Here is a 24,968-nt window from a genome sequence, read left to right on the forward strand (position 1 = left end):
GAAGTGGGGGGGGGGGTTCCTCTGTTACAAAAGAATGTCTCCATCAAAATTACCTGTTGCACCCTGTTTCTTCCCGAGTGGACCGGGTCTGGGGGCGACAGGGTGGGGGAGGGGCTTCAGAGGCCTCCCTCCCCCCTGCAAGCAAACACAACCCGCCAGCCCAGACTCCCCACAGCTCAAACCAAGCAGCTATGTTTCTCACCCAACACTCTCCTTTAACCAGATGAAGGACACCGATTCGTGGAGAGGGGACACATATTTCATGCCATTTTTCATACACGGACAAGAAGTAAATTAGGAAATCATGTAAGTACAATACACGAGTCATCCCTTCCTATTGATCACATGTAATTTACATCTGACAGAGATGTGAATTCTTGCATTCTCACTCCACAAGGAAAATCTCAATGATTTATTCATTTCAAATGAAAAATAGAAGGTAGATGAGAAGAATGACTTCACAGACGCATCGTTCTCGGGGCACTGGTGCGAGGCTCTCTCGCACACTGCCCGAAGGGCTCCGTGTGCAAGTCCCTCTAATTAACAAGGTGAATCAGGCGGCAGCTCTCTAATTAGTGAGCATGACAAGCCAGCGGAAACAGCCAGGCAGACTGGTACACAGAGCTGGCCAACAAAGGCACAGCGCATTTCAAGTGAAAAATGCAGATTTCTTCTAAATAACTATTAAAAGTAAGGCGGTTGAGGGGGGTGGGGAAGATTGCCTGATTTTAATTCTCACGCTGCATGTGTATTCTTCTTTCATTCTCGGGGATAACCCGGCTCCTTTGGGAAGACAAGGTTTGTGTCAGCCCTTTGTACAACCTTTCCAGGCAAAGCGTGGCTAAAAACACGGGCGCTTTTGCTTGAAATAAGAATCAACATCTGAGTTTGGGATTTATGATCACTTTGTGTGTGTTTCAGTCTAGGACGTAGTACCTGCCGTTTACCTGTATTTCTTGTTCTTCCAAAATTCGGGCATGTCTGCTTGATAAACCTCTCTGGAGATTTGCTCGGTGCTGTTCAGCTCTCCCCACCCCCACCCCCTCTGCCTGCCACCCCAACAGGACTGCAACAGTGAGCACCTCCGCCCCCTCGCAGGGCCACACCTGGTTACCAAGGTGAGTCTAGGATGCCACTGGACATGGGTTTGGCGTCCTGGCCATCTGCCCTGGTTTTACCTGTCTCTGTTCATTTGCCATCTTTACCTCGTTTTACCCGCCAGGCAGGCTCCCCCTCTGTATCAGCCAAGCTCTGTGGGTGCAGCCTGCAGTCACCCACAGCACAGCAGCATGTCAGTGGGGACACTCCCATTTGCATTTGCCTCCTAAATCGCTGGCTCCGGAAGACCCAGCCACCTCTTGCCTCCCGGTGAGCCTGACTTCACCATGGATGGTGAACCACCTCTTTGACTCGTCCTTTGCAGCCCCTTGCCACGTCACTCGAAAGATATTTTCTTTCAGCATTGGGGACTAGTTGTTAAGTAGCTGCTAAAATAGTCTTATGAATGGAGAACGTACTGACTCAGATTCAGATACAACGCAAGTCTACTGCCATCTCCCTACCGGACATCACGCCCGTACTTCCTCCAGAGCAGGCGCCGATGTTACTCCTGTTGACAGTTTATAGTCAGGAGGGGTAAAGATCGCGGGACCCTCAGCTAGAAAATGCTGCCGGAGGCAGGCGATGAACTCTGGGTTTATACCCCAAGCTGCACTCTCCTCTCTTCTCCTTCCTAAGACCCTGACCTGCAGACCAAAAGATGTCACTTCATGAAACTCACTGCTCTTCCCACAACAGCAAACTCTAAGACCTGTGAGAAGCTCAACAGTTGTTTGCAAAGAATAATTCCCCTGCCCCTCTAGAGAGAGAAATTAGAGGGATGGGTTTAGAAAGGTGGGGACCCTTATGAGGGCACATTTCCCCCACATCTTTACTGTTCCTGAAAGACTGAACATCATAAAAGATTATCTCAAGGCAAATATAAGTGGAAAAGATCTGAAAAGCAATCACAAAGGAGGGGGGCAGCCAAAAGCAGACGCCAAAGGGCCAACTGGGAGGCAGCAAGACCCTGCTCTGCTGCAGCCTGGGGCTCCCCTCCTGCATATGCCGGGCAGCTCCCAGTTTAAATTTTCTTGCTCTGCGTCCAAGCTAATATCCCTTCACACCTCTTCTCTTCCCCTTTTCAGCTCTGCATTTGCAATCAGATTTCTCTGACCTTACACACACACACGGCATTTAAGAGGTTCCAGGGCACTCTGGCCCACAGGACAGCGGTGGCCAAGGGGAGGAAGAGAGCAAGTGTGTCACTCCTGCTTCTCCTCGCTCCTCCTCCCCACGTTCACCAGCTCTGCCTGGAGAAGCCTCTGTAGCCCCTCTCCTGTGCCCACTGTTGCCCGAAGCTTACCCTGATCGCCCTCCCCTTAGCACATCAGCTCCTTCCTCTGCATCCGGTAGGGATGTGATGGCACTTTCTTCAACCATCACATTTGGCTTCATAACCTACTGTCATCCATGCAGAACAAAAGTGGGCTCTCGGCCACTGAGACCTGGACTCCAATTCTGCCTCTGCCAATTTCAGACCATGATACCTCATTTCTTTCTTTTTAAAAAAGTTTTAAATTTTTAAATTAAAGTAGAGTTAATTTACAATAGTGTGCCAATTTCTGTACAGCAAAGTGACCCAGTCATTCCCTTTCTTATATTACCTTCCATCATGGTCTATCCTAAGAGACTGCATATAGTCTGTGCTATTGAGTAGGAACTCATTGCTTATCCATTCTAAATGTAACAGTTTACACACAGTACCTTATTTCTATCCATAAGTTTCTGTTTTCCTAGCTAGAAAAAAAAGGAGAAATAATTGTCCTACCTTAAAGAGTTATTCAGAGGATTAAATGAGATAAAGATATGAACTGGCTTCATGTGGTTCCTGGCATGTAGTAGTTGCTAAGGAATAATTTAACAAAAATTCTCTTCATTTTGGGGACTGCCTGGTATAAGAGAAGAAATGATGTATTTGAAAATCATTTATATCTGGAATCAACCCCAGGGGGATCAGTTTTGAACTAACCATGCAACCTTGTACAGGACACCAAACCCCTCTGAGCCTTGGTTTTCTTATCCATAGTATGGGGTTAACCATACTGGACTCACGTAATTTAACAGAGTGGCGAGTGCCAGCGCCCTCGGCACAGGAGTCATTCAGTAAATGTCAGTCTGAAGCAAGAACCCTGTGTGTATCACAGACCTGACAAAGAGCTTGAACATGAGGGCTACTCTTGATAAATATTTACGGAAGAAATGAGAAGGGAAAAACTGTGATAGATGCATGTTTCTTCCGCAATTTTTATTCTTTATGGCTTTGGACAAGCCACTTGCCCTTCTGTAGTCTCACTAGTTTCAATCCACAAAATGGGAGAAAAAAAAATCTGTCGGACGCATTGGATGGCTTCCAGAATTAATACTTATAAAATGTAAGTCTAGAAAAAAAAGTACATCAAATTATGAAACAGGAGTTCCCGTCATGGCTCAGCAATAACGAACCCAACTAGTATCCATGAGGACATGAGTTCGATCCCTGGCCTCGCTCAGAGGATGCAGCATTGCCGTGTAATTTGAAAACATGGCCCTGATCCAGCGTTGCTGTGGCTGTGGTGTCGGCCAGCAGCTATAGCTTCAATTCGACCCCTAGCCTGTGGACTTCCATGTGCCGTGGGTGCAGCCCTAAAAAGACAAAAAAAAATTTATGAAACAAGGACTATTTCAGAAACGTAGTTAATTATTTCAACTACAGTGACTATTACAGAAAAAAAGCATCTATTACATTCATTATAATCCCACGTGTTTACTTGGTCGAAACTTGATGGTCACCTTTTTGCTCAATACCAAGTATTTCTGCCTTTAACTTGTTGGAGATAAATCCTCTGAGGTCATTCACAACAGCTTGTCTTTACAGTAAGTACGGAAAATGTTTTATTTCATTAAAAAATTATGACATATTTCATCTGAAAACAGTTTAAAATGCCTGAACTTTCTTATTGAAAGGTTAGATTGGGGCTAAAAAGTCCAAAGGAGATTTTTAAAGATTTGCAAAGCATTGACATAAACAGACCATGTTTACTTAAGTCTGGGGCAGAATGGTAGACACCCATTTAGGTAATTTATAATTAGATGCATAACCTGAAATGCTTATTTTCATCTGAAATAAACTTAAAAAATTAAGAAGCCCTAGACAATACCTACTTAGCCCTGGAGAACATCTGTTTCTGCTGGTAGAAATTCCCCACAGTCAGAGACTCCCCAGGGCCACACCAAGTGTATTTCATATTCTTGGGGCATGGCTTTTCCAGCAACAGGTAATGTCAGGGACCAGGGCTAAATGGTGCATCATAATTAAGAGCTTTCGTTCAGAGTTCCCTGGTGAAAAGTCTGGTACAGGCTGTATTAGTTTCCCAGGGTTGCCATAGAAAAGTTCCACAAACTGGGGCTTAAACAACAAAAATGTATTGTTTCCCAGTTCAGGGGCTGGAAATTTGAAATCCAGGTGTCAGCAGGATAAGCTCTCTCTGAGAGCTGTATGTAGCCTGTTCTATACCTCCTCCTAGATTCCCGTGGCCTCAGGAGTTCCTTGGCATGGAGACGGTATTCTTCCTTATCTTCATATCATCTCCCCAATTCCCCTTTTTATAAAGACACCAGTCAAACTGAATTAGGGTCTACCCTAATGACCTCAACTTTTTTTTTTTTTTTTTTACATTTACTTGATGATTTTTTTCTAAAAAATTAAAAGTATAGTTGACTTACAATGTCATGCCAACTTCTTCTGTACATCAAAGTGACCCAGTCATACAGCTATATATACATACAGACACACACAGACACACACAGACACACACAGACACACACACACACATTCCTTTTCTTTTATTATCTTCCATCATGGTCTACCCCAAGATACAGTAGGACCTCATTGCTTGTCCATTTTATTATTATTATTACTACTTTGTCTTTTTAGGGCTGCACCCACAGCATATGTAAGTTCCCAGGCTAGGAGTCAAATCGGAGCTGTAGCTGCCGGCCTACACCACAGCCACAGCAACACGGGATGTGAACCATGTCTGCAACCTACACTACAACTTACAGCAATGCCGGATCCTTACACCACTGAGTGAGGCCAGGGATTGAACCCACATCCTCATGGTTCCTCATTACTGCTGAGCCACAATGGGAACACGTGCTTACCCAATTTTTTAATTTTTACTTTTTTTTTTTTTTTTTTTGCTTTTTAGGGCCACACTCGCAGCATACCGAGGTTCCCAGGCTAGGGGTCCAGTTGGAGCTACAGCTGCCAGCCTATGCCACAGCCACAGCAACATCGGATTCAAGCCGAGTTTGCAACCTACACCACAGCTCATAGCAATGCCGGATCCTTAACCCACTGATCAAGGCCAGGGATCGAACCCAAAACCTCATGGTTCCTAGTCAGATTCATTTCCGCTGTACCATAACAGGAACTCCTGCTTATCCATTTTAAATGTAATAGTTTGCTTCTGCTAACCCCAAACTCCCAGTCCTTCCCATTCCCACCCCCTCCCTTTCAGCAACCACTTGTCTGTTCTCTATGTAATGACCTCATCTTAACTTAATCATCTGCAAAAACCTACTTCCAAAGAGAGTCACATTCACAGACACTGTGGCCTAGGACTTCAGCCTCTTTGGGGGACACAATTGAGCCCAAACACAGGGAAAACTATAGAGAGTCACTGGTCTAGAAGTAAAGTCTCCAAGGCTGCAGCTGGGCGGGGAGCAGAAGTGTGTGGCTGGCCTGATCTTGCCAGGCCTCCTGGAAGGCAGCTGGCAGAACTGCCAAACTGCAAGGTCAGCCCACTCACCCTGCAGGCCTGGTAGCTGGGTGTTGCCAACAAACAGAGAGGGCATCCATTTCTCGGGGGCTGTGTTCCATGAGGCTGGCTCCTGGGACCACTGTAAAAGATCAGCATGCCCATTTATCAATAGAGAGGGCCGTTCACACGGAGGACAATGCACATTCTCTTCCTGCAGGAGAACATGGAGCAGATCAGAGAATGTATGTGGAAGGGTGTGTTTTGGGGGCATCACAGCTTGGTCTCCATCTACACACAGGGGCATCCCTGCTCACCGGGTGAGGTGCTGCCAGGATTCCCTGGAGAGGGCCTGGAGGGGCCTCTCATAGTCTCTCACCGCCAACCTTACCTGAACCAGACATGCGTCTAAATCCATTAGATAGATAGATAGATAGATAGATAGATAGATAGATAGATGATAGATAGATAGATAGATATTCCCAGGAACCCTCCTGTTGACAGACTCTGAAGAACTCAGCTTTGATTCAATTCTGTAGATTTCATCACTTAGTTCTGAGGTCATTCTCTCCTCCCTCATTTCTGGACTCTTGGGGTACTTCCCAATGTTCCCCAATTACACACCCTCAACCTTCCTGAGAACATGTTTGCCTTAATTTATTGCCTCTTTACAAATAAATAAAACCTGGAGTTTCCGTCGTGGCGCAGTGGTTAACGAACCTGACTAGCATCCATGAGGATGCAGGTTCAAGCCCTGGCCTTGCTCAGTGGATAAAGGATCTGGCATTGCCGTGGGTTGTGCTGTAGGTTGCAGACACAGCTCGGATCCAGTGTTGCTGTGGCTCTGGCACATGCCAGCGGCTACAACTCCGACTGGACCCCTAGCCTGGGAACCTCCATTTGCCTCAGGTGTGGCCCTAAAAAGGCAAATAAATACATAAATAAATAATAAAACCTGACGTTCCAACTGTGGTGTTTTATTATTCAGGGCCCCTCCTGGACAGGGTCTGCTCTTCTTCATTCACAAATAGGGGTGACCAGAGAAGCTCATCAAGATCCATGCAATAGGCTCTGAGCTGAGCTGGCAGCAGGCATGAATGGCCAGGAAGAGCTGGTCTTTGGTACGATGTATCGGAGGGGAACAGAGACACAGCTAAGAAATGAGGAAGTTCTGTAAGAATTCTCTCTCTCTTTTCTTGGACCGGGGCATTTGGATCTCCTGAAAAAAAGATCTGCAACTAAATAATTTCTCTTGTGCCACATAAAAGGTTCAAATAGATCACTGATATCAATTATACCTCAAAAAAGCTGAAAAAATAGAGAAACGAGATATTAAAAAAACAGATCACTGATTTTTTTCAAGGGACAAGATAACTAGACATATAATAAAAAACAAGTCTTGGAGTTCCCGTTGTGGTGCAGTGGTTAACGAATCTGACTAGGAACCATGAGGTTGCAGGTTCGATCCCTGCCCTTGCTCAGGGGGTTAATGATCCGGCGTTGCCGTGAGCTGTCGTGTAGGTCACAGACACGGCTCGGATCCCGCATTGCTGTGGCTCTGGCGTAGGCTGGCAGCTACAGCTCCGACTGGACCCCTAGCCTGGGAACCTCCATATGCCGCAGGAGCGGCCCAAGAAATGGCAAAAAGACAAAAACAAACAAACTAAACAAACAAAACAAACAAGTCTTATTCCAACATCAGTAATACATGGAGTTCCTGTCATGGCTCAGTGGAAATGAATCTGACTAGCATCCATGAGGACACAGGTTTGATCCCTGAACTCATTCCATGGGTTAAGGATCTGACATTGCCATGAGCTGTGGTGTAAGTCACAGATACAGGTTGGATCTGGTGTTGCTGTGGCTGTGGCTGTGGCTGTAGCTGCAGGCAGCAGCTGCAGCTCCGATTCAACCCCTAGCCTGGGAGCCTCCATATGCTCCCCCCCCCCAAATAAAGGACAAAACCACACATCTCTCTTAAAATACAATTATTTGGGGGTAAGCAAGTATTAATGGCAAGGATCATGTTCTAACTTAGAAAACCACTTTACAATCAGCACTCAGAATTTGAGTAGTTACGAACATGGAAATAAATAACCAAATAATTTCTTACTAAATATGAAGTGATCCCTTTAACTTAGTTTCCATTTCATCTATTTCTTAATAAGACTGAACTTCTCAATCTTTACTGTTACTGAATATAATTAGCACCCAATTCCTGCTTTTAAGTTGACGAATTTCCCATTTATATTTCTGACACCTCCCTGTAGCCTATCTGACTTGTCTGACACACTTGCCAGAGATTAGGAGGACTTGGTGCAAAAGACAGATTTCTTACCCTTAACACTTGGAGACATTGATAGTTTTTCAGGAGGTTTGACATGTGGATAGACTCTCGGGTGAAAAATACATTAAAATAGAATTATCACTAGTTTTAAAAATAGGAATACCTTAACGAAGGTCCATCAGATACTGGTATATCTAAAGATTTACTTAAAAGTGCATCTGTAATGTTTGTATGTAACAGCAGAAACCCTACAGCAGATAAAGATTCCATTCATCCCACCCCATAGAAATGGCAAGTTCTATGACGAAGGAAAAGGATGCATAACGAAGACGCCATGGCAGTTAGAACTAAGAATCTGTGGGATCTCACCTGTGAGGAGACTGACAAAGCATCTGAAATAACAAATTGAAAGGCATGGAGGTGACGAACATAGGGTTTTTGAGTCATGTGGCCCTGGGTTTGAATCTCAGCTTCCCTCCTTCACCCTCATTACTGCTCCCCAATTAATATCGCCTTCAGTTTTCTCATCTGATGGGCAGTTCTGCCTGATCTGAGTCCCCAACCAAGGAGCCATACCAGCTTTGGAGCTTGTTCTGCACCTCTGTCTGGGCAGGGAAGCAGATCTGAAGTCCCACCTACTGGTGACTATAGCCCCCAGTCTAGCCCAACCAGGTGGCCTGGCTAGAGCACCAGGGGTGTGCATGGTCCATCTTACAGTCCTACTTAGAGCAGTACCTTAGCAGAGAGCCAACTCAGCAACTCTGTCCACACTCAGAGCTGAGCCAGTGGCCTTCTATGGCCATAGAACTCAGTGGGCATTTCTGCCTGATTCAAGTCCCCAGCCAACAAGCTACGCCAGTCTTGGAGACTATTCTGCCACCCCATCCAGGCAGGGAAGTGGGTTCATGGTATAAGCCTATCTTGAGTATAGCCTTCCATCCTGCCTGATCAGAAAGGTTAACTAGAGCACCTGGGAGGCTGCATGGCCTACCTGACAGCCCAGCTTGCAGTGGCATCCAAATTGAGAGCCTAGGCAGTGGCTCTTTCCACTTGCAGAGCCAAGCCAGGGGCCTCATCTGGCCAGGGATCTTGGTGGGCATTTCTGCCTAATTTGGGTTCTCAGGCATCAAATTTTAATGACTGTGGAGCCTATTCTATGGCTCTCATAGGCAGGGAAGCAAATTTGCAGCACTGCTAAACTGTTGAGTATAGTGTTCATATCTACCTGTCTAGGAAGCCTTACTGGCAACTGTGGAGCCCATCCTATAGCTGCATTTGGGCAGGGAATCAAGTCAGCAGTCCCATCTGACTATTTTCAGCCATTGCTCCCCTTCACTGACCTCAGAGCTTGGGCAGCAGCCTTACCCAAAGAGACACCCTGATAGCAAGCCCTACCTGACCCATCCAGAACCTCAAATTGAGCTCACCAGTGAAGGACCATTTCTGCTAAAGCAAACCTGAAGTGTGGAAGACCTTTAATTTGAGAGTCTAAAAACCTGTGAAGTCTGGAGACCTGTAGGTCTTACAACCACTTACTCAAATATGCAGATACCAACTCAAGGAATCAAAGATCACAAAAAAAACCAAGTAAACATGACACCACCAAAGGAAATTAATAACGTTCCAATAACTGACCCTAAAGAAATGGATATATATAAACTGTCTGATAAAAAATACAGAACTCTTGGATTTCCCATGGTGGTACAGCAGAAATGAAACCGACTAGGAACCATGAGGTTGCAGGTTCAATCCCTGGCCTCACTCAGTGGGTTAAGGATCCGGCATTGCCGTGAGCTGTGGTGTGGGTCACAGACATGGCTCAGATTCTGTGTTGCTGTGGCTGCGGTGTAGGTAGGCAGCTGTAGCTCCAATTCAGCCCCTAGCCTGGGAAAATCCATATGCTGCAGGTGCAGCCCTAAAAAGCAAAAAAAAAAAAAAAAAAAAAAAGAAAAAAAGAATATAGAACTCTTAAAGAAGTTCTGTGAACTATAAGAACACATAAGCAACTAAATAAAATCAGGAAAACAATGCACAAACAAAAAAAGAAGTTCAATGAAGAAATAGAAACCACCAAAAAAATTCTAACAGAAATCCTAGGGCTGAAGAATACCATGACTGAACTGAGGAATTCAACAGAGAGCTTCAATAGCAAACATTACCAATCAATGAAAGAATCAATGAAGTAGAAAGTAGGTCATTTGAAATTATCCAGGAATAAAAAGAAAAAAGAATAAAAAAAGAGTAAAGAAAGACTATGTCCCATGGGACTAATGGAAAACCATCAAAAGGAACAATATATACATTATGGGAATGACAGAAAGAGAACACAAAGTGAAAATGTCAGAAAGTATATTTCAAGAAATAATGGTTGAAAAATCCACAAATTTGGACAAATGAACATCAAGATTCTTGAGACCCAAAAGACTGTGAATAAGTTGAATCTCAATAGGACTACACTGAAACACATTACAATTAAATTGTCAAAATTCAAAAACTAAGAGAGGAGACTAAAGAAAAGGCTTCTCTGTTTGCAACACCCAACAGGAATCTGGGCTCATGTGACAAGGGACACAAAACTTGTGGTCTTCCTATGAAAGAACACCCAAGAAGTGTCCCCTTGCACCTCCACATGGCTGCCAGGCAGGACCAGGGGAACTGGAAGAAAAGCTGCAGCTTTTGGCAGGGGAGTTTGCCACCTAGAGCCTGTCTGGCCCACATGTGGGTGGGCCACAAATGGTCTTATAGACACAAAACCTTTGAACCTCTCTTTCAAAGAAAAAAAAAAGAAAAAGAAAAAGGAAAAATAGGTTACAACTACATGACATTCTGGAAAAGGCAAAACCATAGAGACAATAAAAAGGTCACTGGTTGCCAGGAGTTTGGGGGAGAAGAATTTTCACAGAGTACAGAAGTTTTTTCAGAGCAGTAAAAATACCTTGTATGAAGTTACAATGACAGACATGTCATTATACTTACATCCAAACCTACAGAATGTGCAATACTACTCACTTCATTAAAGTGAACCCTAAGGTGAACTGTGGGCTTTGGTGATTATGATGTGTTTGTTTATGTTGTTCATCCTTGGTTTTAAAAAAAGGGCCACTCTGCTGAATGATGTTGATAATGGCTATGCAATGTGTTGGGAGGGGGTATATGGTGAATTTCTGTACCTTCCTGTCAATTTTGTTGTAAACCTAAAACTGCTCTTTAAAAAACGAACTAACACTCAGGGTAGACTTTGAAAAGTTTAGCAAGAGTTTATTTTACTTGTATATGTATAGCCATATTTTATATGTGTGTGTGTTTGCTGGACTGTAATGTAAAATATATTTTTTAGATCGAAAAAGTTTGCCAGCCACTGTAGTTAAGTTATATTGGCAAATAAAAACACAAACCTAACCTTAAAAAAACTAAGAGAATTTTTAGAGCAACAGGAGAAAAGGGATTCTTCACATACAAGGGAACCACCATAAGACTATGGGTGTATTTCTCAACAGAAACTTTGCAGGCCAGGATAGAGTGGGGTGATATATTCCAAATATTGAAAGAAAAAACTGTCAACCAAGAATACTATACCTGACAAAGCTGTCCTTCAGAAATGTAGAAGAGAAAAAGACTTTCTTGAAAAAAAAAAAGCTGAGGGAGTTCATCACCACTACACCTACCTGCCTTATAAGAGATGCCTTATAATGGCATTCTTCAAGTGGAAATAAAAGGATGCTGGTAACATCATAAACATGTAATGTATGTGTAATACTCATTAGCAATAGTAAATATATAGCCAAAGGCAGAATCTTTAATACTATTAATGGTGGTGTATAATTCACTTACAACTCTAGTTTAAAAGTCCAAAAACAAGTATATTTAAAATAATCTTAACTATAATCATTTGCTATTGGATATAAGTATAGAAATATGTACACTGTAACATCAATAACCTAAAGTGTGAGGGGGGAAAGTAAAAGCATAAAGTCTATGTATGTTGTTGAAATTAAGTTGTTATCAGATTAAAATAGGATCTCGTAAGATATTTTATATAAGCCTTCTGTTTACCACAAAAGAAAAAACAGTAGATACACAAAAGATCATTATAGAGGAGGCAAACCATAAAGCTACAAAAAGTCATAGAATCACAAAAGAAGATTGCAACATAAGTGAAGAACAAAGGATCTACAAAACAATCAGAAAACACTTAACAAACATGCAACAGTAAGTCCTTCCCTACTAATAATTAAGCATAAATTGACCTGATACCAAACCCACACAAGGACACTACAACAAATGAAAACTATAGGCCAATATCCCTGATGAGTACAGATGCAAAAAAATTCTCGACAAAATACTAGCAAACTGGAATACTGCATTAAAAGGATCATACACCATGATCAAGGGAGATTTATCTCTGCTCTGCAAGGATGGTTCAACATATGCAAATCAGTAAATGTGATGCATCACATTAATAGAACAAAAGATAAAAAATCATATGATCATATCAACAGATACAGAAAAAGCATCTGACAAAATACAAAATCCTTTCATATAAAAACTCTCAACAAACTGAGTACAGAAGGATGTCAAAATAATAAAGGCCATATATGAAAGTTGACAGCTAACATCAAATTCAATGGTGAAAGACTGGAAGCTTTTCTTCTAAGAATCAGGAATAACACAAGGATGCCCAATCTCACCATACTCAACATAGTACAGGAAGTTCTAGCCAGAGCAATCAGGCAAGAAAAAGAAATAAAAAACATTTAAAAGAAATAAAAAACATTTGAATCATAAAGGAAGAAGTAAGAAATAACCATGTCTCTGTGAATGGCACGGTTTTATATATAGAAAACTCTACACACAACCAAAAAAAAATGTTAGAACTAATTAATGAATAAGGTAAAGTTGCAGAACACAAAATCAAAATACAAAAATCAGTAGCATTTCTATACTAATAATGAATTATTGAAAAAATAATTAAAACAATCCCATTTACAATAGCATCAAAACAATAAAACACTTTGGAATAAAATCTAACAGAGTAGGCAAAAGACCTCTACCCTAAAAACTATGACACACTGGAGTTCTTGTCCTGGCTCAGTGGTTAACAAATCCGACTAGGAACCATGAGGTTGTGGGTTCAATCCCGGTCTTGCTCAGTGGGTTAAGGATCTGGCATTGCCATGAGCTGTGGTGTAGGTTGCAGATGCGGCTCGGATCCCACGTTGCTGTGGCTCTGGCGTAGGCCAGTGGCTACAGCTCCGATTGGACCCCTAGCCTGGGAACCTCCATATGCCATGGGTGTGGGCCCTAGAAAAGGCAAAAAGACAAAAACAAAAACAAAAAACTATGACACACTGATTAGAGAAATTGAAGAAGACATGAATAAATGGAAAGATACCCTGTGTTTATGAATTGAAAGAATTAATATTACTAAAATGTCCATACTACCCATAGCCATCTATAGATTCAATGCAGTCCCTACCAAGATTCCAAAGACATTTTTACAAAAATAGAAAACACAATGTTAAAATTTGTTTGAAACTCCAAAAGACCCTAAGTAGCTAAAGCAATCGTGAGACATAAGAACAATGATAAATGAAGAAAAAAAAAAGAATGATAGAGAACCACATTTCATGATTTCAAACTATATTACAAAGCTATACTAATCAAACAGTATGGTACTGACATAAAAACAGTTGCAGAGAACAATGTAACAGAGTTAAGAGCCCGAATAAAACCCATGCACATACAGTCAACTAATACTGGACAAAGGAGTCAAAAATACTCAATGAAGAAAAGAAAATAGTCTCTTGAATAAATGGTGTTAGAAAAACTAGACAGGCAAAAACAAAATGAAACTGGACCCCTATTTTACTCAATTCACAAAAATTAATCTGAAATGGATAGGCTTAGATGTATAAAACTAGAAGAAAGCGGAGGGAAAAACTTGGCATTGGCCTTGGAAACTTTTTTTTTGTTATGACACCAAAAGCACAAATAACAAAAGGAAAAATAAGCAAGTAGGACTACATCAAACTAAAAAGTTCCTGCAGGAGTTCTCTGGCAGTGCAGCGAGTTAAGGATCTGGCATTTTCACTGCTGTGGCTCAGGTCACAGCTGTAATGCCAGTTTGATCCCTGGCCCTAGAACTTCTGCACGCCATGGGCATGGCCAAATTTTTTTTTTATGCAAAAAAATTTTTAAAAAGTTCCTGCACAGCAAAAGAAATCATCAACAAAATGAAAAAGCAACCTATGGAATGGGAGAAAATATTTGCTACTACATATCTGATAAAAAGTTAGTATCCAAATATATAAGTAAATCACTGAACTCAAGAGCAAAAAACCAAATAATCCAATTTAAAGATGAGCAGAGAATCTGAATAGGCATTTTTCCAAAGACATATAGATGGCCAAAAGGTATATGAAAATGCAGTCAACATCACTAATCACCAGAAAAATGCAAATCAAAACCACACCTGTTAGAATAACTATCATCAAAAAGAAAAGAGGAGTTCCTGTCATGGCGCAGCAGAAATGAATCCGACTAGGAACCATGAGGTTGTGGGTTCGATCCCTGGCCTTGCTCAGTGGGTTAAGAATCCAGCATTGCCGTGAGCAGTGGTGTAGGTCGCAGACGAGGCTCAGATCCTGCGTGGCTGTGGCTGTGGCTGTGGCTGATGGCTACAGCTGATTAGACCCCTAGTCTGGGAACCTTCGTATGCAGCAGGTGTGGCCCTGAAAAAACAAAAAAGACCAAAAAAAAAAAAAAAAAAAAAAAAAAAAGACAAGCGATGACAAGTGTTGGCAAGGATGTGGAGCAAAGGGAACCCTTTTATACTGATGGTATGAGTATGAATTAGTGCAACCAGTATGGAAAACATTATGGAGGTTCCTCAAAAAATTAAACTAGTATATGATTCAGCAATTCCACCTCTGGGTATATATCCAAAGGAAAGGAAATCACTATCTCAAAGAGATATCTGCACTTGCAGGTTCATTGCAGTATTATTTACAATAGTCAAGACAGAAACAACCTAAGTGTTCACTGATGGATAAATAGATAAAGAAAATGTGGTATATATAATGAAATCTTATTCAGTCATTAAAAGGAAGGACATCTTGCCATTTGTGACAACATGGATGGGCCTTTAGAGCCTTATGCTAAATAAAATAAGATAGAGACAGGAGTTCCCGTCGTGGCTCAGTGGTTAACGAATCCGACCAGGAACCATGAGGTTGTGGGTTCAATCCCCAGCCTTGCTCAGTGGGTTAGGGATCTGGCGTTGCTGTGAGCGGTGGTGTAGGTCACAGACACATCTCGGATCTGGCATTGCTATGCTATGGCTGTGGCATAGGCCGGCAGCTGTAGCTCCGATTGGACCCCTCGCCAGGAACCTCCATATGCCTCAGGTGCGGCTCTAGAAAAAGGCAAAAAGACAAAAAGACAAAAAAAAAAAAAAAAAAAAGACAGAGACAGACAAATACTGTATGATCTCACTTATGGATGGGTCCTTAAAAAAAAAAATCAAACCCATAGAAATACAGAATGGATTGGTGGTTGCCAGAGGCAGGAGGTGCAGGTAGGGGATTTGGGTAAATGTAGTCAAAAGGCACAAATTTCTAGTTTGTGAAACATTTATTAGTTATAAGATAAATAAGTTCTGGGCATGTAGTGTACAGCATGGTGACTATAGTTAGCAATACTGTATTGTATATTTGGAAGTTCTAAAAGAGTAGATCTTAAAAATTTTCATCACAAAAAATTATAACTATGTGAAATGATGGATGTTAACTAAACTTACTATGGTAATTATTTTGCAATATTTACATATACCAAATATTTGTGTTATAAAACTTAAACTTACATGTCAACTATATCTCAATAAAATTGTTCAGAATTCTTTAGCCATTATCAACTGCACCATAAAGGATACATTCCATTGGTCTGTAATGGTCAAGGTCAACTATAGCGGCTGAAATCCAGGGACACTGGCATGACTCTATGGCTATGGGACCCAAGGCTCAGGTCAGCAGAACCTTGCCTCTGTGTGAACATTTTTTTTTAATTTTTTTATTATAGCTGAACTGTGTGAACATTTTAAACCTTCACTGTTTGTACAGCTTCTCTGACTTTTCACATATTCTTTCTTTCTGTTATACAAACACTATAGGCCTACTCGTCATCTCCACTTATATGTCTAATAGTTAAGTCAAATTTAACATGCCTAAAAAAAAAAAATTAACAAGCCTAAAATCAAGCTCCTGAAAATTTTCTCCTAACCTGCCATTGCCACAACCTTCCCCATCTCAGTTAAAGGCAGCTCTATTCTTTATGGTGCTCAAGCAAAAAAGCTTGGAAATCACTCAACTCTCTCTCTCAAAATTTCCACTCAGACCATGAATACATTTTGTCAGCTCAGCCTCCAAAATATATCCAAAGCCCAACCATTTTTCTCTCTACTTCTACTACAGCCACCCTGGTGCAGGTCCCTATTTTCTCTCTGGGGATTATTGCAATGGCCCCTAATCAGCCCCACTGCCTCCACCCAAACTCCTTATGGTCCTTGTCAATATAGCCTGACTGGGCCTGTGATCAATTAAGACCCTTCCATTAATCAACACTCTCCAGTGGCAGACCTCCCATCTTGCACAGTGGAAACTCGTCTGACTAGGAACCATGAGGTTGCAGGTTCAATCCCTGGCCTCGCTCAATGGCTTAAAGATCCAATGTTGCCGTGAGCTGTAGTGTAGGTCACAGATGTGGCTCGGATCTCGTGTGGCTGTGGCTGTGGTGTAGGCCAGCAGCTACAGCTCCTATTGGACCCCTAACCTGGGAACCTCCATATGCTGTGGGTGCAGCCTTAAAAAGCAAAAAAAAAAAAAAAGAAAGAAAGAAAGAAAAAGAAAACAAGACAAAACTCTCCAGTGGCACCCCATCTCACCCAGAGTAAAATCTGCAGATGTTGGAGATTTGAATGTATATGTTTGTTACATTGTTGTTTCTTGCTCCCTGCTATGTTTTTATGGGAGATGATAGGGGTCTGCAGTAAATGGTAGGGATGGAGGTGAAGAGGCATGGATAGATGAGAGATGAAATAGGGAAAGAGAAAAAAGAGTACACAAATTCAACAAAGTTTTTTCATTACAATAACTTCTGTCACTTCTTAGACTAGAGAGTCCTGCCTTTTCCAGAGATTTGATGAGTATTCAGTCAAGACTATCATGTGCTTCTTTCCTGGAGGGTGAACACTTTTTTTGTCTGCTGTACCATCTCTAAGATGCAAAGATTCCATGAATTCTTTGCTTCCATTGAGCCAAAAAGGCTTTAGAGAACAGAGGTGGGGAAGGAGGATGGAGTATCATTTCCTCTTTTGATGCCAGGCCACTTCTGCGTGCTAGAATAAATCTGTATTGCACAGACCACCAACTATTTATTCTTTAGATTTATAGAGAATCAGGAAAATATATTTAATGAATATTTATTAGTCCATAATTCTCTTCTTTTAGCCAGAATCAAGTAAACAATCTACAGCTACCAATGACTCAGAAGAAAATTCACCAAAGATACTAAAATTTATCAGTTCATTTTGAACACCTCCAATATCCGATCAATAGAATGTTTTCTCATATTTTCACCCCTTTTATAAGTCCCATAGAGAAATCCTAATTTATTTTAGTAGACCATCCCAAATAAATAAAGAATTCCTTCCAACTCTCTCAAATTACAAACTCACTCACTATAAGAAAGATTTAGGAGAAAATTGTCCATGCTATTTACATTAAGAATGGAAATAATGGCACTTATTTACTTAAAAAAAATATAACTGGAGGGGGGAAATGTTTTTAACAACATGCTAAGCAGCATCTTGTTATTCAATTAAGACGATATCCTTATAAATCAGAAAGCTCTTTCACAGGCTGAAAGGTAAGGTACTTCCCACGCAAATGAGAAATTAAAAATAGATATTCAAACTAGGCTTCTTTAGTCATCTTGACACCAATTAGTGATACACTGCTTAATTTACACATAAGCTGAGTTTAGGGAGTATGACTGTATCTTGTTTAGCATTCGATTTTTTAATACTTTGGAAAAATATTACAAAACTCCCAGTTTTTACAAAAAATGCAGAAATTGGCCACACAGAGGGGAAACAGCGCCCCAAATGTGACCTGCTCTATGCCCTACCTACAAGGAAGGGAGCAACCAAAGTCAGCCTCAACCACAAGGAGGGCCCCAACTGGGGTCCCCAGTCATGCTTGTTTTTATCCAGACATGGCTTATCCAAACAAGTACAGAGGCTAAGCCTGGACCCAAAAAGTCCTCTCGATTTAAACAAAATCTTTTATCAGTTTTTATCTTTCAGTGGGCACCACCAACTTAGGGACAGAAGCTTGAAAGATCTGTAGAGAGTAGAGTTTCCTTTCCTTTATTTTAGATTTTCCTCTCTCAGTTCTCATAGTCTACATTCCAGGTTTCAGTGACTAAGAACATTTGCACAACATCAGGAACCCTGTTCGGATGCTCTTCCTTGTCCTGGACCTGCCACTCATCCTCTCCTACCTGGGTATCTGCCAAATGCAAGTCACATCTCAGCTAGTGCTTGCCGTGGTCCTTGGTGGATCACCTGATGACAGTTAGACCCGCATTCTTCCGTAGGTCAGTATCGCTCACGGTCCACATAGGAGAGTTGGATGACCCCATCTTAGCTATTCTTCTTGGTCCACTGCATATCTCAGTGAAACCAACTTGAAATGTCATACCAGGGAAGGGCTTGGTGCCCCTTTCTGGCCCAGAGTTTCCCATGATCTGTGACCTCCAGATTACAGATAAAGATGTTATGCAAAGGTAACTCTCTTGACATCAATAAGGCTCAAGATGGCTCATCCCTATCTTCATGTTTCTTTCAGCCAGCTTTCTACACATGCCAAGACATCATCCCTCACTCTCACTGGAATGATTTTTTAAAAAAGAATCTCCATGTGAAATATTGTCAGTGTCACCAGCTTGAGCCCTGCATCTGCTTAAGATACTTAGAGACATCTGCTAAGTCTGATTTCTTCCTTCCCTCCTTCCCTCAACGCCCTTTCCCTTTTTTTCTTCAATGCCTTTTCTGTGCTGGGAACTATTCTAGCTCTTATTTAATTAATTTTTAACATAAAAACTTTTTAACATGATGCCAGATTATTTGTTTCAAGTTCTTTTATTTTATTGACTGATTGATTGATTGCAGTGTGGAGAAATAAAACATTACCACAAGAGATGAGGCCCTCATTTTTTTCCCTCCATCTCAACCTCTACTTCTCTCCCAGAGATAACTGGAAATTCGTGTGTATCCCTTCTGCTAATGTTTTACAACTTCTGTATATATTTTAAAAAGGATTTATAGTATTATTTTCCTTACTTATAAGCTTTGCATTATGTCATATTTGCATATCACCATTCAATGTGTTTTTCTTTTCATCAACACATTCTCAAGATTTCTCCAAGGCAGAGTTCCCGTTGTGATCTCAGTGGTAACAAACCTGACTGCTGTCCACGAGGACACAGGTTCGATCCCTGGACACGCTCAGTGAGTTAAGGATCCAATGTTGCTATGAGCTGTTGTGTAGGTCATAGACAAGGCTCAGATCTGGTGTTGCTGTAGCTGTGGTGTAGGACAGCAGCTATAGCTCCTTTTCAACCCCTAGCTTGGGAACTTCCATATGCCACAGGTGTGGCCCCATAAAGACAAAAAAAAAAAAAAAGATTTACCTATGGTGACGCACATAGGTCTAGTCAATAATTTTAATTGCTTTACATTAGCCTATTATACAAAACATCTCACTTTTAAACTCATTTTCCTATTGATGCATACAGTTTCCCTTTTTCAGGGTGGGGGCATACCCCATACATGCGGAAGTTACCAGGCCAGGGATCAAACCCACACCACAACAGAGACCCGAGTGGCAGGAGTGACAACACCAGAGCCTTAACCCACTAGGCCACTAGGGAATTCCAATTTTCACCAATAGTTCTGCAAGATAGATCCTGGTATAAGCCTCTTATGCAAATATTCAGTACCTCAAGGGTTTATAACTAGGTTTGGGTGGCTGGTTCAAAAGGAGTTCATGTATTCTACTTTCAGTAGATATTGCCTTCCAAAGCACAAGTGGCTTTCCTCATTTGTACTCTGACTTACAAAGTGACTTCTTGTCTCTCAGATATGTTTCAAAGAATGATAAGGTTTTTCTTAAATTTTGACAATGTAATGGGCATGAAACATTTCATTGTTTCAATTTTGAGTCCCCTGATTACTGGTGAGTCAAGTATCTTTTCATATGCATATTGGCCACTGAAGAATCTTCTTCAGATAACTATCTTTTGCCATTTTTTCCTATGAGATTTCTTTATTTCTTTTTAAAAATTTTATTCTGGATATAAATCTTTGTTTAGTTATGGAGGCTTAAAAATCTTTTCTGGGAGTTCCCATCGTGGCGCAGTGGTTAACGAATCCGACTAGGAACCATGAGGTTGCGGGTTCGGTCCCTGCCCTTGCTCAGTGGGTTAAGGATCTGGCGTTGCCGTGAGCTGTGGTGTAGGTTGCAGACACGGCTCGGATCCTGCGTTGCTGTGGCTCTGGCGTAGGCCGGTAGCTACAGCTCCGATTGGACCCCTAGCCTGGGAACCTCCATATGCCGCAGGAGCGGCCCAAGAAATAGCAAAAAGACAAAAATAAATAAATAAATAAAAAATCTTTTCTGGAGGGAGGGAGTGGGAGGGATCGGGAGCTTGGGGTTATTAGAATATATTTACAAGGAGATTCTACTGAGTAGCATTGAGAACTATGTCTAGATACTCATATTGCAACAGAACAAAGGGTGGGGGAAAAATGTATACATGTAAGAACAACTTGATCCCCATGCTGTACAGTGGGGAAAAAAAAAAAATCTTTTCTGAAATGGGCTTGCTTTTTTTTTGTCTTTTTAGGGCCGCACCCGTGGCACATGGAGGTTCCCAGGCTAGGGGCTGAGTTGGAGCTATAGCTGATGGCCTATGCTACAACAACAACAATGTGGGATCCGAGCTGTGACATACACCACAGCTCATGGCAACACTGGGTCCTTAACCCACTGTGCAAGGCCAGGGATTGAGCCTGTGTCCTCATGGATGCCAGTCAGATTCATTTCCGCTGACCCATGATGGGAATTCCTGGGCTTGCATTTTAATGTTAGCATTAAAATCATAATGTTAGCATTTTAAGTCATAAGACTTTTGTTCTTATAAATTTTAAATTTTATTTTGGTCTAATTTAGCAATTTTTTCCTTTAGATATGATTTCTGGCTACTTCTGTCTTAAGAATATCAAGATAGGGTCCTCTGTTTTCTATTTAAAGTCTTAAGGTTTTACTTTTCTTATTTTGGCCTTTAACTTATGTTGAATATATTGTTGTGTATGAAGTAAAGTAGAGGCTCACTTTTCTTTTTTTCAAGACAAGTCAGTTTTGAAGGAAAAAAACTAAGTAAAGCACTTCTACTTGAAGTAATGGTGGACTAGGTCTCACCAATCCTACCACAAAAGACAAACAGAAAATCTGAAAAATAAAAATAAAACCTTCTTGAAAGCACCAAAGAGCTCTACCATGATAGTAAAGAATTATCAAAATAGGATATCAGGAAAAGATGGAGACCCTGGGAGTAGAGCAGAGCATTTGGGACCACTTTCCTCCAGGAGGCACTTGCCAATTCTGAGATGGAAAAACTGAGAAGCCAAGAGATTAAGCTACAATTTTGACAGCCTTAAGTGTGAGAGGGATTGGTCTTCAGGCCTGCCAAGTCAGGAGAAGACTAGTGAGCCCCCTCAGTTTGGCAGGGGATACATAAGTTTATATCATGGGCATAATTATAAACAATAGGTGGGTTCTTTCAAGGACTTCAACTACAAAACCTCTCAAGCCCCCAAATTTTATTAAAGTACTCCTGGTGGCGAATATCCCCATCTGTGTGGCAGAAGCAAAAAAAAAAATCTATTCTGAAGGAAACCAAAATGATCCTAGGCCTCAAAACTTTCTGTGAACAATATCGTGCACACACTGTCCAAAACGCAATAAAAATTAAGCAGACCACAAGAAAACAAAACAATGTGAATGAAAATCAATAGAAACAGACACACAGGAGTTCTAAACACTGAAGTTATCAGACATAGACTTTAAAATAACTGTACTTACTATGCTCAGGCAGATGAAAGATGAGATTTGAGAATTTCAGAAGTGATCTGGAAATGAAAAGAAAAAAGTTTGAGAATTTTAAAGTAAAATAACCTGAATTAAGAACCCAGTGAATGGATTATTTAGCAGTTTATAACAGATGAAGAAAGAATTAATGAACTGGAAGATAAAGCTGCAGAAAATATGCAGATTTAATCATGAAGAGATAATATGTTGGAAAAATTTGAAGAGAGGGTAAGAGACGTAGAAGGCACAGAAAGGAGGTCTAACATATCAGTAACTGAAGTTCAAGAAGAAGGGAGAATGATAATAATGACTGAGAATTTATCAGAATTGTTGAAAAACATCAACCCATCAACTCAGGAAGCCCTAAGAATACCAGTGAGGATAAGTACAAAGAAACTCATACCTAAGCCGTCATAATAAAACTACTAAACAGGGAATTCCTGTCATGGCTCAGTGGTAATGAACCCAACTAGTATCCATGAAGATGAAGGTTCAATCCCTGGTCTCACTCAGTGGGTTAAGGATCCAGCATTGCTCTGAGCTCTAGTGTAGGTCACAGACGTGGCTCAGAACCCTCATTGCTGTGGCTGTGGTGTTGGCTGGCAGCTGTAGCTCCAATTCAACCCTTAGCCTGAAAACTTACATATGCCACAGGTGCAGCCCTTAAAAATAAATAAATAAAATTTTTAAAAAGTAAAGCTACTAAACAAAACAGAGAAAAAAATTTAAACTGGACAGAGAAAAAAAGACTGCCTTTAAGAAACAAGTTAGACTGACAGATGTCTTCTGAACTGAAACAATGAAACAAAAAGACAGTGAAATAGTACTTTCGAAATACTGAAAAACGGCTGCCAACTAGAAGTCTATATCCAGCAAAACGGCCTTCAAAAATGAAAGTGAAATAGATCATTTTCAAACAAAAAAAGAAAAGATTTAATGTCAGTATAATTGCACTAAAAGATATACTAAAGAATGTTTTCCAGGCAAAAGAAAATAGTCCCTGATGGCAGCAGAAAGGAATAAAGAGCAATATACATGTGGTTAAATCAAAATGAATATTGGCTGTATGAAACATAATAATAATGTATTGTGGGGATTATATTATGTGGAGGATAGAAATATTAAGCAACAATGTCATTTAAGCCAGTAAGGGGGTAAAAAGTTTTTAAAGTTTCTTGCATTTTTCTGGAAGGAAATAAAGGTATTAATTAATATTAGAATTATATATATCAAGTACACATGTTGTAAAGAATACGTATTAAAAGAGTGTTTGAGTGTATCACAGGCTAACTGAGGAGGAGAGAAGTACAGAAAATACTTGATTAATCTAAAAGAAGGCAGGAAAGAAGAAAAAAGAGGAACATAGGTCATGCAAGACAAACAGAAAGCATTAAGTAAGATGGCAGACTTAAACTTTAATATATCAGTAATGGAAATAATATAAATTGGTTAAATGCTCCAATTAAAAGATTTGGGATTGGCATACACACAATGTGATATACGGAATGACTGGCCAAGGGGGGCCTGCTGTATAGCACAGGGAACTCTACCCAATATTCTGTGGTAATACACATGGGGAAAGAATCTGATAAAGAGAGATGTGTGTATATGTATAACTGAATCACTTTGTTATACAGCATAAGTTATCACAACATTGTAAATCAACTATACTTCAATAAAACTTTAAAAAATAAAAGAAAGATAAAATAAATGCATAACTAGAATACAAAAAAATAAAAAGACAATTAAAAGGCAAAGACAAAAGATGAAGAGGCACTAATATTTTTTTTTTTTAGGGCTGTACTCACAGTATATGGAGGTTCCCAGGGTAGGGGTCTAATCGGAGGTGCAGCTGCTGGCCTACACCGCAACCACAGCCAACACAGGATCCGAGCCACATCTGCGACCTACACCACAGCTCACAGCAACAATGGATCCTTAACTCACTGATCAAGGCCAGGGATTGAACCCACATCCTCATGGATCCTAGTCGAGTTTGTTAACCACTGAGCCACGAAGAGAACACCCAAAGAGGCACTAATTTTTTTAAAAAATCAGCTATGTATTGTTTATGAGAATTACATCTAAATTGTAAGGATACAGAAAAGTTGAAAATAAAAGAATGGGAGTTCCCATCATGGCTCAGTGGTTAACGAATCTGACTAGGAACTACGAGGTTGTGGGTTTGATCCCTGGCCTCTCTCAGTGGTTAAGGATCTGGTGTTGCCTTGAGCTGTGGTTTAGGTTGCAGATGTGGCTCAGATCCTGTGTTGCTATGGCTCTGGTGGAGGCCGGCAGCTACAGCTCTGATTAGACCCCTAGCCTGGGAACCTCCTTATGCCGTGGGTGCAGCCCTAGAAAAGACAAGAAGACAAATAAATAAATAAATAAACATAAAAGAATGGAGAAAAGATATATTCTGCAAACACTAACCAAAAGAAATCTGTGTGGATATGTTAATATTAGTATAACAACAAAGGATACATTAAAGCAAAAAGCATTACCATAGATAAATACAAAAAATTAATGATACACAGTTCAATTAATGTGAGAGAGGAAATGATTCTAAATATGCATGAAACTAATAACACAGACTCAATTTATAAAACAAAATTTTAAGAAACTGTAAGGGGA

At 40.8% G+C, this 24,968-nt stretch overlaps 1 protein-coding gene across 14 annotated transcripts in view; it reads right to left on the reverse strand.

The window, feature by feature from the left end:
- LOC100623157 overlaps positions 1-24,968 on the reverse strand; it is a 267,694-nt gene that overhangs the window by 90,277 nt on the left and 152,449 nt on the right. For 8 of the 14 annotated variants that reach the window (XR_002344636.1, XM_021094309.1, XM_021094312.1 and 5 more), the window contains exons 6-7: positions 22,329-22,375; positions 5,892-5,982 (exon numbers count right to left, since the gene is read on the reverse strand). Coding sequence is in view for 7 of the 14 variants with exons in the window: in XM_021094309.1 (XP_020949968.1) it covers positions 5,892-5,982; positions 22,329-22,375 (138 nt within the window). In the remaining 7 variants the exon portion in view is untranslated. The remainder of the gene's footprint in view (positions 1-5,891; positions 5,983-22,328; positions 22,376-24,968) is intronic. The other 6 variants (XR_002344634.1, XR_002344635.1, XM_021094304.1 and 3 more) reach the window with 1 other exon arrangement.

The sequence above is a fragment of the Sus scrofa genome, chromosome 6 (genome assembly GCF_000003025.6).
Source record: "Sus scrofa isolate TJ Tabasco breed Duroc chromosome 6, Sscrofa11.1, whole genome shotgun sequence".
Lineage (NCBI taxonomy): Eukaryota > Metazoa > Chordata > Mammalia > Artiodactyla > Suidae > Sus > Sus scrofa.